The following is a 16,646-nucleotide window of genomic DNA, read 5'->3' as shown; positions in this document are numbered from 1 at the left end:
GCCCTCTCCGCCGCTTCGCTCCTCAGTCACACAGCGCTTTATTTGGTCGTTGGCTAACGCATCTCACATAAACACACACACATAAGTTTCCTGCTCAACCCTAACCCACTCCGTTTACCGTCCAAACGCACTTCCCCTCCCCTTCAGCTCCCCGCAAATTCCCTCTTCACTTGTGTTCTTCTCCCTATCCATATCCCCACCACTACCACCTCCCTATTACTCACGTTACCTGAACCCACCGCCGTCCAGCCGTTGGCGTTTGAAGGGAGCCCCCCCACCATTGCCATTAGGAGGTCCTCGTTTCTGTTGCAGCTGCATACCACCACCCCTGCCTCGTACATTACCCGTACGGCCATATGTGACACCCTCTTCAAACTGCCGAAGGCGTTCCTCAACTTTACCGCGGTACTCCAGTGCTGCAGAGTTGTCGCCCTCGCCAAATGAGTCAATACGGGCGCTAAGAGAGGCCTTTGCGGCAAGCACGCGGGACATGGCGCCCTTGTGGGTGGCAGCCGCCTTTGCCACCACCTGAGCGTTGTAAAGAATACCGTATTTTGGCGTTGCCTGCCGTTGCTTGAGAGCACGGAAGAGTGCCTTCTCAGCACCAAGGATCTGTAGGGTGGAAGAGGGGTACTTCGCAAGTGATAGCAGTGAACCCGCCTTTTGAATCAGCCGGGCGCCAATCTGCTCACCAACCATTGTGGTGAGATTTGGAGCGATTGTTTGCATGCGGGAGCTGAGGTACGCGGCAAGACTCTCACGATACTTCGACGCCGCAACAACCTCGCTACAAAGCCGGCAAATGTTCTCGATGTCCTCCTCAGCGATCTCCGTGCCCATTGACACCATCGCCGCATCCTTTACCTTCTGCTCCAACTCCTCCTCAAGGAAGTCAGAGAAATCGGTGTCGCGGACGTTGAAGCGGGTCTTCGCAGCCAACACAATCTTCGCATAAAGTATATTATCATTGACGATCTTCGCCAATTCAGGGAAGTGCCAGCCGTACCACTCACGCGCTCGCATCGCATATTTGTTGATCTCCTTGTCCAAATCCTCCAGCAGCGCTACGGCTTGCACCACCATCATGTCCACCTTGTCCGGGGAAAATTTCAGCTTGTAGCGGTTCAAATTATGCGCGAGACCTAGTGCTGTCTGGTTGAGTTGCTCTGTTGAAACATCCTCGAGCAGGTCGTCAAGGTTTGCGCGCAGGGCGCGGAATGTGGCCAAAGTGTCGTCACCATGCACGCACTGAATAGCGAGGGCATCCTTTATGGCTTTTGCGAGCTTTGCATCGGCGACTGCTAATTCCTCCGTTATTTGTTTCTCAACAAAGTTTTTCTTGAGGAACTTGCGCACGGGCTTCGCGAGCTCACCATTCACAACTTGTGTTGTGGTGGCAAGAGCATCCGCAGTACTCTTGAAGCTTAATAGTGCCTTCAGTTTTTGCTTGTCGCCGTCCACCTTAAAGAGCCCCACACCCGCAGGCAACTCCAATAAGGCAAAAACCATTTTCCTCAGAAAACACAAAGCTGCACAAACTATCGAGAGAAATGTGGAAAGTGAAAGCAAAGGAAGAAACATGCATTCAGCCACCGGTGAACAGTGACAAGCACGGATGTCACATGTTGTTCTGCACCCTAAGTTCAACTTCTCCATTACAACCCTAGTGGGACTGCTGATGGTTTTGTAAGCCGTGTGCAACATAATATACACCAATATGGCCCCACTCATCACAGCAAAACGAGCAGCCACCAGAAGGAGTAAGACGAAACAACAACGCGTATTACTCCTTCCTGCCGATTGCTTTCTTAATTACACCTGAAAACTATTAAGTATGCACAAGAATCAGTTTACAGCACCGCGAGCCACAAAAGGGTAAAGTGAAAAAGCGATAACCGTTGTTTCCCTCCACCACCACACACACGCCGCAGAACGCGCGCCAACTCACCAACAGTGAATTGTGAAAACACATCGTTGCAACTCAGGATATGCAGCGTACTAAGGCTGATAAGTTGATTTACACTCCTCCGCAACCCCTTCCCGCAGCTTCTTTACCCTCTCCGCTCGTGTCGGCTTCAGTTGGCATACCATCGCTGTAGCTGGTCTGTTGGAAAGAGAAGACCATAAACCGCGACGCAAGACACTTAACCGACCACAACCCAACTTTCGTCTGTGACATGGAACACAAATTGTACAAATGGCAAACAATGGCTTTCCTTTTGGGCCAACATATTTGCTTTTGCATGGAATAAAGATAACTATAAGGGAAGTAAACAAGAAAGTGCGACGAAAAATTAGCGCCGCAGCGGCAGCGTGGGCGGCGACGGAGTGCAATGGTAAGCAGGGAGGTTTCAGGTACATGAAAACGGGGAAAGGGACGTTAGGCAAAGTAGGAAGTCACGATATAGTAGACAAGGGCAAAACACAACCAAGCACAGCGATGGTAGCTGCCCAAACAACCTGAACCCATAATGAGTTACATTCAGCCACTTACAAGCCAAATGTAATGCGACAAACAAAAACGGAAAGCATGTTGCTTCCAGCTGTGACATGCACTAACAACCGCTGTCACTTCCCACCTCCTTCCCTCTCAAGTGCCGCCAGCTCCGCCTCCAATTGGGCAATCTCGTCGTCCACTGTGGTTTCACCCTCCACGTCCGTTGAAGGCTCCCCATCAGAAATGGCGGTTCCGGACCCCGGACTTTCAGTGGCGGGACTCAGTCGGGTTATTGGTTTGCGCCCCTCGTTCAATTTGGCGTTCTCCTCAACTGGATAATAGAGGTTGTCAAGAGGAGATAGCTTATACCAAGTTTGCTCTCCCTGTAAATAACGGCGGTGATCTTCGTCAATGAACCAAAAACCAAGTGGTTCGGCGTGCTCCAGAGCGTACTCCGCACAGTCCCTTCTACCTACACGCAAACACGCCTCCAGGAAGACAAGGAATGTCTCCTTCGCGAACCGAATGTTGTTCAAGTTACGGCACTGGCCTAGCAATTGCAGTGCGTAACTTAAATCAAGAGGTCGCTCTACTAAATCAAGCGCCGTGTGCAAATCATCCGGTGTTGGCCGCTCGGTCCCCTGAAAAGAGTGAAATTTCTTGTGCCATTCTAATACGTACTTCTCCAGCGGTGTTTCAGGTCCATCCAGACGCTCCTTGCGGAGCATGTGGCGTTTCTTACTCAACCACAACGGTTGGTTTGCCATGCACTTGGGCCGAGTGTACGGCCGATCCAGCCCACCAAGCCAAGCCTGATATAACATTTCCGTACGCTGATGATCAGGCTGTTGAATAACTGTGTAAATCTTCCAGTTATCAACACCCTTGAGAAACATCATCCAGTATGGGCGTCGGTATCGCAAGGATGCGCGACGAACTGGGGTACCGCGGAGCATTCTGCTCTTCAACTGCTAACTGCACTTCCCCTCAACAGGTGGCGCGAAGTTAAAAACTGGATGTGGGAAATGTGATGATATGTATGTCACTCCCTCCCGTTTTCTTTTCCTCACAAATGCCTTTGTTCCACAGCTCAGATTTATATTTATTTGTTCACGTCCCAGAGGGATCAAAAACTAACTGCCGAGGTTTCCAACAGATCCAGGTCACGTCGTCCCAGTTCCTTCTCTTTCCGATAGACCGTACCTCAGCACTCCACCCGCGCTCCCTCTCCCTTTGAAACAGAAAGAAGTCTCTTTAGCAATGCAGGACAGAACGTATACAAACAGGAAAGAATGAGAGCAATCCAATAAGAAAGGTACAACAGAGGCATCAGCGAGTGTGAGGGTAACACAGTAAGTAAATGAGCGGGGGGGGGGAATACGAAGGCGGGTGAACTGCCACCGCAGTGTCTACCCTTCACGCTCCGGATGATATGACACATTATTGCAATGAAAGGAGGGAGAATATTCGCTTGCTGATAAGGACCCCGAAGCAAACGCCCTACAGTGCAACAAATGAGCGATTAAAGCACTCAACTGTCCGTTCTCACCCCACATCCAAGCACTCTCGTCCACTCATTCCAAGCAACGCTTCATGTGAACTGTTTGCTCTTGCTCCTCTTCACGCCTCCTCTCCTTTCCCCTCTCTGTCGTGCACCAAATGCTGTTAAATTGGCGCCACCCTCTCCCCGCACGCCCCAAAGGAAAAAAAACCGTAGCACGGAGAACAAAAAGAACCCGACAGTAACTAAAGGAAAGGACACATATACGCGCAATTGCAGGTGCGCGTATATCCAGTAAGGCAAAATAGATTACAATTGTAACCGCGAACACTCTCAGAACGTTTCACCAGGTTCGTGTTACTAACTCCTAGGAGGCATCAATGGATTTCAGACGTTGCTGTAGTTTCTCTTGCGCGGCCCTTACAGCCGCAGCGTGCTCCTCGTAAGCTGCTAGACGTTGCGCCTCCTTCGTACTCACTGCTGGGACATCCACTGACCTGACAGCGTTACTCTGAGTGAGACTTTTGTTTATCTCCTCAACCACTGAGAAGCGATCGGTTGATGCTGCAGAAACCTCCTCCCCCAAGCGCGAAGCATCGGCTTCAGCTGAGATGGCGGCCCCCTGCGCCCGCTGCCGCGAAGCCATTTCTGCTAGGTACCGCTCATATGACCTCCGCATTTCCTCCTCGCTAGGCATTGGCATGCTTGTCGTATCGTCCTCGGGGGACGGAGTTGCTGACGCATCAGATCCCGTCTGCTCCGATGGTGTAGTGGTGGCATCCGCCGGAACCCGAACCCTTTTCGCATACGCTGCCATAGCACTGGTTCGCTGAGCGATGTCGCTTCTGCAGTAGGGGCACGTTGACATTTTTTCAAACCAGTGGAGCAAGCACGCCTCATGATAACAGTGCCCACATGGGAGTTGCTTGCATGTTTGATCAGGCGACATATCATCGTAACATATAGCACAGTGCGGGTCACGGGACAAAATCTCTTCGGTGGCGTTTGGTATTTCTCTCAAAAGAGCCGTAAGTTTCCTGTATCGCGCGACGAGGCGAACGTTCTTCCCGCACATTATCATGTTTTGTAAAAACATGCGCATAAGCGGAAAGGGAACGTACGATGAAGTACAAATGTACAGAAATGAAATGAAGAACACCACATTGTTGGAGAGGGAAAAAAACATCTCCATATAGAAGGCCAGGCTGTTGTACGTCGACTCCTTGGTGGCCACGGTGAAGAAGAGTTGCGTAAACGACTTGAGAATGGATATAAGGAACTGTACATACAATAAGGCTATGCAATACTGCATAGACAGTTGATCTCCATAGCTCTCTGCCGTATTCCCAATCATATCAAACACAACATAGAGGTCGATCATGGAGAAAAGGTACAGGAAAATCAGCAGCCGGACAAGCATAGGTGTACGTAACACCCGATCCTCCATCACTTGAAGTGTTGATACGCGCTCCTGTGCAAGGCGATGGAGAACCGCAACAACCACAGTAACAAGTGAAACCACACCTGCGGAACTCAGTGTGGAGATACCGAAATAAAGGGGGCAAACAATAAATTCCATAGCATACACAGGCGTAACACTCCGCACCGCGTCGCTTTCGGTGCGGCTCAACGTGCCAAAGAAGGTGAAGCGGGCAACAAGCCAAAGGACCCATGATAACGCTATGAAGCTGTTCACGCACAAGAGGCGGAATATGGGGGAGTCTGTCAGCGCAACAACTAACGAAAAGAAATCAGTGTAAACGGTGGCATAGTCGACGACGAAGCCTATAGTCACCACCAAACTTAGGAAAATGTACGCATATAGGGAAAGCATCGAAAATTACTTCCTACTTTCCCTCGCTCTCTCTTCTACAACCCTAAGACCCTTTCACACACACACACACACTACTACGAGAGGGGAATACATGGAAGAAGCCGTTGGTAGAATATATTCAGTAAAGGTGCCGAGCAAAACGCACTTACCAGTCACGGAACGTAATGCACCAGAGCGAGCAGTGTCAAGCCAAAACAAATAAAACAAAGGAAACAGCAGCGGCATACTGCTAGATACTGTAGAATTCGAGAATAACATTACACCCCGCACACTTCCAAAGAAAATCAAGCAGGAAAAAACTACAGGAGGAAAACAACAGAAGGAAAGCAGAGTGAAAAAATTAACAAAACTTTATGGATGTACGTATGGTCACACATTCGACTCGACTTCTCTATGTTTATCGTCTAAGAATTGTTTTTGACGAAGCGCCGCAATTCAAGAAGAGACAAGCACCAGTCGTGAGTGCGTTCCGCCTCCTCGCTGATCAGCTGCGCTTCAGTTACAACTGCAGAGGGCAACCCAGCCATGCGGGCCACGCGCGCACCAAAGCTAGAAGGCGTGACCCCAAGTGTTGGTTTGTAAGTAAATACAATTTTTACCTCCCCCTCGCCCTCTCTAGACACAATCTTTTCCTCATGAAATCCCATATAATAGCATGACACCAGTCCGTTGTTGCTGGAATTGACATAGGGCTCACAGAGTTGCGAATAGTGCGTCACGAAGAATGTTGTTGCACCCTTCCGAAGCAGATACTCCAGTGTCGCAGCGGCAATAGCAATACCATCATAACTGCTCGTTCCCCTGCCGAGTTCATCCAGTAGTACAAGCGAAGAGGACACAATCTCAGAGCGGAGGATCCGACTTGTTTCCTCCATCTCTTTCAAAAAGGTGGAACTTCCCTCCAGCAGAGAATCGCTCGACCCCATTCGACAGTATACAGCCCCAAACAAGGGCAGTTGCGCAGACTTGGCAGGCACGTAGCAACCCAGTTGTGCCAATACCACAAACGTACCTACCATACGCATCAGAGCTGATTTACCTCCCATGTTGGGCCCTGTGAGAATCCACGCGCCGTGCTTGACAAGGGAAACGTCACACCCCACGTAGCCCCCACGCATGAGCGACTCAAGCATCGGGTGGCGTCCGTCGCGGATCACAATCGACTGCTCATCGTCTGAGATGGATGGAGCAGTGTATCCAGGGGCCGAAGATGCGACAGCAAGACAGTGAAGTGCGTCAAGCACAGCAACAGAGTTAATGACACTCTTAAATATCTCCATCGTGTCGACAGAACCTTCCAACTCGGCTTGCTTCGCTAACCATGCCTCATTTGCTGCAATGGCAAGGCGTTCCTTGGCGGAGCAGAGCTCCACGGTAAGATTGACAATTCTTGGAGTGTGAAATCGCACATGAGTCTTTGTTCTTGTCAGCACAATCCACTCTTTCGGTGCATCATTGGCCCTTACGTTGGGCACGTCCACAATGAATGTGGTGCCAGCGATTGTACGGTACTCCAACGCAGGTAACTTGAGTGTCTTTCGAATGCATTCCAGCTCCACGTCCAACGCACGTAGCACTTCGTCGCGCTCCTTAGCATGAGTCTGCAAAAGGTCGGGTAGGGGGGAACCAAGTGCTGCGTAGTACTCCTGAGGGGAATCCGCATCCAAGTTTAACTCACACTTACACGATTGAAGGAACAACTCGACATTCTCAGACGTGACGGCAACAAGAGCATCACGAATCTGATCGCACATGCCTTCGCCACAAAGTGATAAAATGTCAAGAGCGAGTTTATGCGTCACTTTCACCGCACGCAACAAACGAAGATAATCGGTTACAGTGCACCGCTGCGCCCGCAGCTTCCCCAGTGTTGCCTCGAGATCACCAAACTTGGCAAACTCTCGCAGCAGGCCCACCACTGAGTCACCCCCTTCGCCGCGAAGTAAAAACGCCACCGCCTCACGCCGAGAATTAATGGCCCGTAAGTCGCAGAGCGGGGCCGCCAGCCACGAACGCAACCGCCGCAGACCAGGCACCGTAAGGCTGTGGTCCAATAGAGCCAGCAGAGAACCTTTTAGCCCAATGCTGCTGTGAAATATGTCCAACGCGCTCATCGTGGTGCCGGGCATCTCCATTACCAACTCAGCCACCCCACCGGCCGTGCTCCGCGCAAGTAACGGCGGAGATTTAGAGCACATTTTCCTGAAGGTCGTATCAAATCGACTAGGCTTTAAATACTCTGCAATTGAGTCATCGATAGAACCGATGAATGGCGAGGTGCAGACAGTTACAGAATTATTATCCTCTTCACCGTTAACCGTCGGTCCATGATGAAGCGATAGAATTGTGTTTAAGGGTGTGTAAAACGCCTCCGGTAAACCGCACAAGCGAAAAGGAGGCAAAGTGCCGTCGGTAGCTGCTGCGTTCTGATGCCGGTCGAGCTCCCGCGCTCCGTCTTCATCATAAAACAGAACCACCTCAACAATATTGTAGCGATTGAGTATGTCCAAAAGCTCTCCCCCTGAAGACAGGTGATGACGAGAAAGAGAGTACGTGACGAAACTGAGAAGCGTCACTTCGACCAGGCTCACACCCGCCGACCCAGTTGAGGGCCACAAGAAGCAAATAAACAATTCCGAAGATCCCTCCTTCAAGGGGAGAAGTTCCTCCACACCAACGGGATCTCCTCCTTCCGGTGCCCCTTCATCCCCCTGACCGGTAGCGCTTCCTTCTTGAGGGGTTCCAGCGGTGACAACCACCTCATCAGGCAACATCGTTCCTCGGCTGTACACTCGCCCAATCTCTCGGGAAAACAACCCCTTCGAGTTACCACTGGTCGACCGAATAGAAGCGCTCTCTTGATCCGCAAAAGCAACACGATAACCCATCGCTACCAGGCGGCGCACATAAATATTGACCCCTGTGTAAGGAACACTGCTATACTCGAATGGAGTTGCTTGAATGCACATTATCCCAAAACGGCGGCTGACGACGCGACTGTCACGACCGTAAAACTTCACACGGTAACCACACGCTACCATCAGAATAACATCGGGCGGAAGGGACTCCTTGAGGCACACCACCTGCCTTTCCAAAGGCGTGAGCTTAGTTGCAACTGACAGTTCTTCAGTTGTGGCCCGGCGGTGACACAGCAGCTCGATAGCCTTCCGGAAAATATCGCTTTCATCGTCACCACGGCGGCGTTTGCTCATTTTGCCGGCTTGCTGTCTTCGGTTCTTGAGAATTTCTTGTTACCCCCACCTCCCTTCTTCACGGTCTTCCGAAACGACCTCCCCCACTTGATACGGTGTAGGCACCTGGGGAATAAGCAAAAAAGAAAAGGTAAAGACAACATTGTATAAGAGAGAATGTGGGAAATAGACGTCAAGAGAGTGATAATAGTGAAGCGGGAAGACGGGCAACATGCATTGCGGGAATCCAACACGTATTGAACAGCGGAAAAAGTAAAATAACATGGATGTCCACACCTACGGAAATTCAATAAAATGGGTACATTTAGTTACAGTGTGGAAATATGCAAGAGAGTGGGGGTACGGGACAAAAGACCCTTCGCTAAATTTTCCCGTAGCGAATGGTGTAACAGTTCATATGCACACCAACGACGTTTTCCATCTACACGTGATTCGTTTACTCTGCCAAATGTAGTCGAGTTTCTTAACAATTCTTCCCCTCTTGCTGCTGTCCTCATTTCGATCTCTCTTTCTCCTTCCTAACTCTTAATGACCTTTTCCTGCCTCCAGTCGCCACAGACGTTTTTTTTTCTTTACTTGTGCGCTCCCCAGTTCATATCTCTTAACCATCTACTCCGTTTTTCTCCCGACTCTTCTTGTCTTCATTGCTCCCAAGCCCTCCCTCCTTTTTTTTTGTTTTTTCCTTTCCATTTCCAGTACTTGGTTTAGTTTAGCCTATACCCCTTTTTTCTTTCGCATCATTCACACACATCTCACCGTCCTCCCCCCCCCAAAGGAAACAAAAAAAGAAAGGAACTGACACAGCTCACAAAAAGCACAGAGAAAAGGAGAGTTGCAAACGCTCATTTTAGATCTGAATCATTGGAAAGAAAAATCCACAATCATCAAATAGGGGTAAGTGAAAAGGAAAGGAAGAAGGGCGCGCAGGGTAAACACACGACCTTAGCATTAAAATACATTCGAGGAAAGAAAAAGAGAAAAAGAAAGAAAACTGGGGAGAAAAGTTTTGCGAGGGGAAAAAAAATCACAATAAAAATATTGGAAAAGCCGGCGAAACCAACAGACTCGAACATGGAAATCTCATATCGCAGAAGAAAAAAAAACATGCAACACGAGGACATATCGAAAAAGGAGAACCCCCAAGAGAAAACAAGCAAGTAAGGGGAAAGAAGAAAGGGAAAATAAGGTAGTGCCAACAAATGAGCGCTACACTCCGTACATCTCCATACGGACAGGCAACAGAAAACGGGAAAAACTTGAGGAAGGGAAAATCAAAAGAGGAAAAAAGAGAGGGGCGAGGAAGCACGAGCAAATGCGCACACTCGCAAGAAGCTAAGTTCGCATAATGTGCTTGTTTTCGCTCACGAGCTGCAAGAACGTTTTTAGACTCTTGTCAGTTTGCAAATGATACTTTGCGCTGGCACGGCGGTCGTCCAGAAGCAACTCGCAAAGTTCCTCATTTAAGTAGCGACTGTTTTCAATATCCTGCCGGCCACAAGGTACATCATATTGTGGGTTGTACTGATTAACAAGTCGCGCTATTGTGGATCCGCTTACGGGTTTATTGCCCCCAAGAGCCGTCCGAAGCAACTGTACATAATCCTTCCGACACTCCCCACGCGGGGAGGCGGCGCGGCCGCTACCCTCTCCGGTGCCGCCCATAACCAAACTTAAAGTGCTATCAATGTACACGCAGAGCGCGCGTGAGTTCAATGCCTCTGTTGTTGAAAATTTACTCGAACCCCCCCCCCAAATAGAGCAGAAAGAACAAGAAGAAAAACGGTAAAAGAGAATGGTGGTGGGGCAAGTGTGACATAACAAACAGCGGTCACGCAACCGCACTATCATTAACCCCCCCAAAGAAAGTTTGAGACGTGCTAAAGCTTCTCCCTTCGCGTTTTTCGTAATAAATAAGCGCATGGAACACAAGACACTTCTGCGCAGATTACCCTTCCTTACTGTTTCTTTCCCTTCACCCCCGTGTTCCCGCGGCTAATGGCCGTTTTCTCCTTGTCCTCTTTAAGTGTCAGCACTCTATTCATTACAAGGCGATCTGGTCGGGTTTCGGGATCCACCACAAAGTACCCGAAGCGCTCCGCTTGCACAGATTCAAATACCTTCGCTTCTCTTATCGCTGCCTCGGCGTAACCGTGGACAACTTTCTCGCTATCTTCGTTAATGTACTTTAGGAAGTCAGAGTCGACAGCTGCACGGTCATCCCTCAGAAGGTAGTCGTAAAGACGGAACTCCACCGGAACCGCTCCTGCCTCACTAACCCAACTGATGTTCGTCTTCGGTTTCGTCGTACGCTCGAAGTCGACTTCCACATGAATAAGCGATGGCTGACCAGCTTCATCGAAATCAAAGTGGGTGCACATGATGTTGCCAGAGTACTTTAAGCCGACAGCACGACGTCCAGGCGCCAGCCCATAGAATTTGCTGTCGTTATCCTCCACACGGAAGTCGCTACGGTCAATGTAGAAGGTTTTCTTAAACATTACCTTACGCGATCCGAGCTCGGGTTTGCGTGGATGGTTGGGGCACTCCGCCTCCATCTCACCGTCCCAGTTGTCAATCACGACCTTGATGGGGTCTATAATCATCAGGCGCCGCTCCGTTGAGTCGTCGAGATCTTCACGAAGGGTATGCTCGAGCATGGTAATTTGTATCACATTCATTGAACGAGTTATACCAACAAGATCACAGAAACGGTTGATAGCTCTTGGCGTGTAACCCCTCCGACGCAACCCTGCAAGGGTCAGCAACCTTGGGTCATCAAAACCACGTACAATACCTTTCTTCACCAATACGTTAATCTTGCGTTTGGAAAGCAACGAGCCGGTGACGTTGAGGCGGCTGAACTCCCAAACGTGAGGCCGCCAAAGGTTCAGCTGCTCGAGCAACCAAAAGTAACTCTCACGTCGGGTCTCAAACTCGAGGGTGCACAGGCTGTAGTCAATGTTCTCCAAACTGTCAATTAAACAATGCGTGTAATCGTAGCTGGGATATATGCACCACTTGTCCTTGGCGTGTGGGTGCTCATTATACTTTACACGGTAGGCAACAAAGTCCCTCATATTTGGGTTGTCGCTCTTCATATCAATCTTTACGCGGAGTGTCGCTTCGCCCTCCGCATAGCGCCCCTGACGCATGTGCTCAAACAGTCGTAAACTCTCTTCCACCGGTCGGTTACGCCACGGGCTCTCTTCCCGATTTTCACGCTGCCTCTTCATTTCATCAGCGGTGCTGTGATCCACGTACGCCTTTCCATCCTTAATGAGCTGAATGGCGAATTCATAAAGTTGCTGGAAGTAGTCTGAAGAGTATGTAATCCAATCTGGCTCCCATCCCATCCACTTTACCATTTCGTGGATGGAATCAATGTAAAGCTGCTCCTCCGTCTCCGGGTTCGTGTCGTCGTAACGCAAATAGCACTTTCCTTTATGAGAAACGGCGCAGCCAAAGTTCAGGTTCATGCTCTTAGCGTGTCCAATGTGAAGAAATCCGTTGGGCTCTGGAGGGAACCGGAAGTACGGAGCACCACCCGTTACGGATCGGTGTTTCGCCAGCAGCTCTGGCGTGTTGGAGTATCCCTGCACTGGTCGGCCCGTCTCCAATAAACGGAGGTCCTTTTTCACCTCCAACATGGGCTCGGCAGCAGTGGGGGCGGAATCAACCGTTGTTGTCATGAGTCCACGAAAGGCCAAAGAAAGGCGGCGGAACGTTGGTGGGGATAGCCTATGAATCAGGATTTTTGCAGCTGGTCCAAGGCGCATACCGAGACGCAGGCGACGACAGAAGTCATATATATATATATATATATATATATATGTATACATTTGAGGGACAAGAAGTGAAGCAGAATGGCGTTGCGGAAACCTGAAGTTCAACACGAAACAGAGAGTTATAGTAGCTGAGGCACGTGCCCACTGCAGAGAGAAGCATCATCAGATGAATGAGTAATTAAAACAAGTGAAAGAGAAACATCAGGACACCGAAAAACATTTGCATACGTAGCCGCGAAAGTGACTGGAGAGTATGGCTTCCCCATAATAATAATAAAAATAATTAAAATGAGGCAAATACGCAGCTGAAACAAACGAAAAAGAGAGGAAATAATATGTGAAAATGGGCTAAACATACTTCCGCTCGTACACACATACCCCTCTTTTGTACCTTTCAATCTGATTCTCATTTTCACATGCCCCAACTTCACCAAATGAATGGCACCGAATCACTAAAGGGCAAATGGATATCCCCACAATAAACGCAGAAGAGTAAAATGACAGAGCTAGTTGAACCCTATAGCAATTTCACTTCACGCGCCGCACAAGTGTGACTCAGAACCGGCGTCACCAGGGGGGGGGAAATGATGGTAAAAGAAAAAAAAGAAATCACCGCTTGGTCATCTATGATTTGCTTAGTCTGTGGATGAAGCTTTTAGACGCGGCCGGCGCTCGCTCTACGCACACTTCTTCTTCCTTGTCTTGTTTTTAGCTTTCGTTTATGAAGCATACACACGTATGTATATGCACGCCCAGAAAGCATTATGCTTACCTCTATCGCTTCTCCTTTCATCCATTCAATGACTGCTTGATAACAAATGCAAAAATTCTGCGTCGCGAGAACAGGCATTACTTACTCGGCGTCGTCCACCTTTGGAGCAAGATAGTAACGGAGATACCCAACTTGATCAATGCTGTACTCCACCATACAAGGACTCTCCTTGGCGAACTTGAGCGACACGCGGTCACTAAGTGTTGCCCCTTTTGCGAATATGTTCATGAATCGCAGGGCGAATGACAGCGTGATAGGCTCATTAGTGCGGACATCAACACCAATACCCAGTGGCCCATCCTTCCCTTTTGCTGAATGAGTGCGGACACTGCAAGCGTCAGCCTCTTCATCTTCTGTTTTGACATCCGACTCACCTTTTGATCGGGGGTCAACTGTTGGGGCATGGCTCGCCCGCAGCAACGCGTAACCTTCGCCCACATCGCCACACGAACTGAACTTAACGCTCTCCTTGAGAATCTCAATGTTGACAGTATCACCAAAAACGGTCATGTCGCGGACGATTTTGGCAAATTCCTGGGAACTTAGGGTCACAATGGATTTGTAATCCATCTCAGGAATACCCATAGCCTCAGTCTCAATCTCCAGCAATTTGAGTTGATACTCACACTTGCGAGACCTCTCTCCATTCTCCGATGTTAGTGTGACAACGTCGGAATCATCTTCGTGGCGGAGCGTTAGGCTATCAGTTGCTTCCACAATCTTCAACACCTTGGAAAGGGAAGCGAGGTTAAGCCCGAGGACACTGTTGCGCTCACACTGGTACTTCGTGAAGCAATCATCGCGAAGCAGCATGTGCACGAGGGCAACGTGGCTCGTATCCATAGCTTGAATGGAGAGGCCACCGGGATTACAATCGAAGTTCGCCTCATTAACAAGACCGTTAATGCATTCAATGAGACGCTTCCACAAGTTAGCGTGCAGAACCTGAGCCTCAAGCATACTGAACCGGGTGAAAGCGAATGTCTCACTTGCTTTTGTTTTCGGTCTTCTCTTACTTACTCCCTTTCTGCAGTTGTTAATCACCACTTGGACGCCTGTCCTGTCAGGTTAATTCTATTCAGTCAAGACCACCGCAACTACAATACAAAAGCCACAGTACCAAAGAGTGAAGACCAAAAGAAATAAAGAAAACACACGGAAGAGAAAAGAAAGGGGATTGAAACGGAATAAGCTCCACTGAGCTGAAACGTCCGTAATCGCGTGCACAAATATAAAAGAACCAAGCAAAAAACTCATAATGCTGGCTTTTCGTGGCACGAATGCAATATGGTAAAATGAGCATACCAGTAAAAGAGGTGTAAATAAAAATAACAAACGGATTTTTTAAAAAAATAATAATAGAAATCATGACGGTAACCATAACAATAGTGGTGAAAGAAAATAAAAGAGCGACCGCACGCACACACACATAATGGCGCCACCCACCGGAATTATATCTCGTGTCACCGACGCCCAGCGTGTTTAATCAAGAACAAGCCCATTTGCATCCCCTCGCACTAGCAAAGGACATACCTGAAGGTCATTGTAGCACTCCCAGAAGCGCTCCACCGCAGAGCAAACCTCCTCGCCGAGAACTAAGGCAAACACGGCGTCATATCCGCCAGCGCCAGGGCAACCCACGGCAAACACACCGGGAATAGAGCACGTGGCATCAAGGAGTGAGGTGAGTTCGGGAGGTTCTATTTGCACCTGAGCCGCCTCTCCCATCTCCCTAAGGTAACGGCGACTTGTTGAGGCAACTGACGCCGCCTCCACCCATAGCCTCTCAGCCTCCGTGGAGGGGTTGTGTTTAGCCAATACGACGCTCTTCAAATTTTTCACTGCCTCGGTGTATGCAACCGGGGCCTCCTGAGACTGTTTGATTAGCCCCTGGAGCGCCTCTACATATTTTTCATTACTCATGCGAAGTCGCTCCCACAAGCTGTTGGGGTCCGTGGTCACCGACCGCCTCCATGACATGACCTTCGACACCATGCCAGGTGTTTCTGTTCCTCCCTTGTGTACATCCCCTAAAAGAAGCTGCAACCCGGTAGGAAGCCGGAAGGGTATCCTCTGAACCCACACTTCATCCGTCTCGACACACTCACGTAAAAGAGGAATAGTGACGCGCTTCGGAGGTTCATTACCCTTTACGAGCTTTTCCAGCACGCGTGCGGAGAACCGTCGGTACACACACGTCCCGAACGTGGCCGTGTAGACATCAAACCCGCTCCCCACTTTTCCCTGTGCTACGCAGTGGGCAACCTGACTAATACGATGAATAAACTCTGTTACATCCTCCAAACGTAGAGGTAGCTCCGGTGCCCTCTCCACGGACTCAGTGGCATTGTTTTTCTTCGAATCAAAAACATAAAGTTGGAGCAGGCACGCTACGACACTAGTGGTCATTGCCGCTGAAGATCCTAGACCAGTTTTGGAAACCTCCCCCAAGAGGGGCGTATAACGGGGGATGAGCCGCAGGTTGGCTGCGGTCACCGGCTTGCCTTGGGACTCCAAATAATTCCTTTGGCTGTAGAAATCGTTATCCGCCAACAACTCTAGGGTAACATCACGAAAAATATCACCACCAAATAATAGAGCGCCGGCAACCGAGTACAAAATACCGTAGAAGAGAAACGGCGATGGTGCACCCTCTAATTGCACAATCTTGATAGTGGAATCACTGTCCTCTTCAGCCGCGCATTCAAACGTAAACTCCTTGTTGAACTGTGACGAGACGATGTGCACTCGACACTTTCCATCAGAGCATTTTTTCCACGACGCCACACGTGTCACGAAGCGCGCGGTTGTTCCTACGGAAATACCAACATTTGGCTCCTCAACTATTAGGTAACCACCAAGAATCAGCACTTTTCCCGGACACGATGCCACGACCATTACTGCCAATAGTTGGTCGTCCCCCTCCTCTTATTTTCCCTGGTTTCCTCCTTTGACGAGTAGATGAAGCGACTATATATATATATATATATTGCAGTAACTAGCAGTAAGGCAGCAAAGAGAGATTTTTTTTTGTGATTGAACGTGAATGGGGCAAAAAGGTTGGTTTCAGACATGGCATACACGCAATGGTGAGTGCGCGTCTCC

General features: G+C 49.4%; 14 protein-coding genes across 14 annotated transcripts, besides 3 other annotated features; 1 reads left to right on the top strand and 13 right to left on the bottom strand.

Moving 5' to 3' along the window:
- Window positions 1–225: 225 nt before the first annotated feature.
- Window positions 226–1,731, bottom strand: Tb09.160.3820 (uncharacterized protein; the record flags this gene model as incomplete). The annotated part of the gene is made up of 1 exon (XM_798745.1): window positions 226–1,731. The coding sequence occupies one exon, from the start codon at window positions 1,729–1,731 to the stop codon at window positions 226–228; it is 1,506 nt and encodes a 501-aa protein (XP_803838.1).
- A 267-nt stretch (window positions 1,732–1,998) lies between these two features.
- On the bottom strand, window positions 1,999–2,361 carry Tb09.160.3810 (hypothetical protein, unlikely; the record flags this gene model as incomplete). The annotated part of the gene is made up of 1 exon (XM_798744.1): window positions 1,999–2,361. One exon carries the CDS (start codon window positions 2,359–2,361, stop codon window positions 1,999–2,001), a length of 363 nt encoding a protein of 120 aa, XP_803837.1.
- Window positions 2,362–2,568: 207 nt separating this feature from the next.
- Tb09.160.3800 (hypothetical protein, conserved) lies at window positions 2,569–3,393 on the bottom strand (the record flags this gene model as incomplete). The annotated part of the gene is made up of 1 exon (XM_798743.1): window positions 2,569–3,393. One exon carries the CDS (start codon window positions 3,391–3,393, stop codon window positions 2,569–2,571), a length of 825 nt encoding a protein of 274 aa, XP_803836.1.
- Window positions 3,394–3,472: 79 nt separating this feature from the next.
- On the top strand, window positions 3,473–3,574 carry Tb09.160.3790 (hypothetical protein, unlikely; the record flags this gene model as incomplete). The annotated part of the gene is made up of 1 exon (XM_024642656.1): window positions 3,473–3,574. One exon carries the CDS (start codon window positions 3,473–3,475, stop codon window positions 3,572–3,574), a length of 102 nt encoding a protein of 33 aa, XP_024498443.1.
- A 731-nt stretch (window positions 3,575–4,305) lies between these two features.
- On the bottom strand, window positions 4,306–5,772 carry Tb09.160.3780 (hypothetical protein, conserved; the record flags this gene model as incomplete). Its single annotated transcript, XM_798741.1, has 1 exon — window positions 4,306–5,772. One exon carries the CDS (start codon window positions 5,770–5,772, stop codon window positions 4,306–4,308), a length of 1,467 nt encoding a protein of 488 aa, XP_803834.1.
- Window positions 5,773–5,826: 54 nt separating this feature from the next.
- Tb09.160.3770 (hypothetical protein, unlikely) lies at window positions 5,827–6,030 on the bottom strand (the record flags this gene model as incomplete). Its single annotated transcript, XM_798740.1, has 1 exon — window positions 5,827–6,030. One exon carries the CDS (start codon window positions 6,028–6,030, stop codon window positions 5,827–5,829), a length of 204 nt encoding a protein of 67 aa, XP_803833.1.
- Window positions 6,031–6,176: 146 nt separating this feature from the next.
- Tb09.160.3760 (mismatch repair protein MSH3, putative) lies at window positions 6,177–8,984 on the bottom strand (the record flags this gene model as incomplete). Its single annotated transcript, XM_798737.1, has 1 exon — window positions 6,177–8,984. One exon carries the CDS (start codon window positions 8,982–8,984, stop codon window positions 6,177–6,179), a length of 2,808 nt encoding a protein of 935 aa, XP_803830.1.
- An 847-nt stretch (window positions 8,985–9,831) lies between these two features.
- Window positions 9,832–9,933, bottom strand: Tb09.160.3750 (hypothetical protein, unlikely; the record flags this gene model as incomplete). Its single annotated transcript, XM_024642655.1, has 1 exon — window positions 9,832–9,933. The coding sequence occupies one exon, from the start codon at window positions 9,931–9,933 to the stop codon at window positions 9,832–9,834; it is 102 nt and encodes a 33-aa protein (XP_024498442.1).
- Window positions 9,934–10,316: 383 nt separating this feature from the next.
- Tb09.160.3740 (hypothetical protein, conserved) lies at window positions 10,317–10,646 on the bottom strand (the record flags this gene model as incomplete). Its single annotated transcript, XM_798735.1, has 1 exon — window positions 10,317–10,646. One exon carries the CDS (start codon window positions 10,644–10,646, stop codon window positions 10,317–10,319), a length of 330 nt encoding a protein of 109 aa, XP_803828.1.
- Window positions 10,647–10,939: 293 nt separating this feature from the next.
- Window positions 10,940–12,823, bottom strand: Tb09.160.3730 (glutaminyl-tRNA synthetase, putative; the record flags this gene model as incomplete). The annotated part of the gene is made up of 1 exon (XM_798734.1): window positions 10,940–12,823. The coding sequence occupies one exon, from the start codon at window positions 12,821–12,823 to the stop codon at window positions 10,940–10,942; it is 1,884 nt and encodes a 627-aa protein (XP_803827.1).
- Window positions 12,788–12,823: a microsatellite.
- A 65-nt stretch (window positions 12,824–12,888) lies between these two features.
- On the bottom strand, window positions 12,889–13,179 carry Tb09.160.3720 (hypothetical protein, unlikely; the record flags this gene model as incomplete). Its single annotated transcript, XM_798733.1, has 1 exon — window positions 12,889–13,179. The coding sequence occupies one exon, from the start codon at window positions 13,177–13,179 to the stop codon at window positions 12,889–12,891; it is 291 nt and encodes a 96-aa protein (XP_803826.1).
- Window positions 13,034–13,059: a sequence feature (AT_rich).
- Window positions 13,180–13,622: 443 nt separating the features above from the next.
- Window positions 13,623–14,501, bottom strand: Tb09.160.3710 (proliferative cell nuclear antigen; the record flags this gene model as incomplete). The annotated part of the gene is made up of 1 exon (XM_798732.1): window positions 13,623–14,501. One exon carries the CDS (start codon window positions 14,499–14,501, stop codon window positions 13,623–13,625), a length of 879 nt encoding a protein of 292 aa, XP_803825.1.
- Window positions 14,502–14,619: 118 nt separating this feature from the next.
- Window positions 14,620–14,922, bottom strand: Tb09.160.3700 (hypothetical protein, unlikely; the record flags this gene model as incomplete). The annotated part of the gene is made up of 1 exon (XM_798730.1): window positions 14,620–14,922. The coding sequence occupies one exon, from the start codon at window positions 14,920–14,922 to the stop codon at window positions 14,620–14,622; it is 303 nt and encodes a 100-aa protein (XP_803823.1).
- Window positions 14,881–14,902: a sequence feature (AT_rich).
- A 101-nt stretch (window positions 14,923–15,023) lies between the features above and the next one.
- Tb09.160.3690 (phosphomevalonate kinase protein, putative) lies at window positions 15,024–16,439 on the bottom strand (the record flags this gene model as incomplete). Its single annotated transcript, XM_798729.1, has 1 exon — window positions 15,024–16,439. One exon carries the CDS (start codon window positions 16,437–16,439, stop codon window positions 15,024–15,026), a length of 1,416 nt encoding a protein of 471 aa, XP_803822.1.
- Window positions 16,440–16,646: the final 207 nt, after the last annotated feature.

The sequence above is a fragment of the Trypanosoma brucei genome, chromosome 9 (genome assembly GCF_000002445.2).
Source record: "Trypanosoma brucei brucei TREU927 chromosome 9, whole genome shotgun sequence".
Classification (NCBI taxonomy): Eukaryota; Euglenozoa; class Kinetoplastea; order Trypanosomatida; family Trypanosomatidae; genus Trypanosoma; species Trypanosoma brucei.
This window is presented reverse-complemented; position numbering and strand designations above follow the sequence as displayed.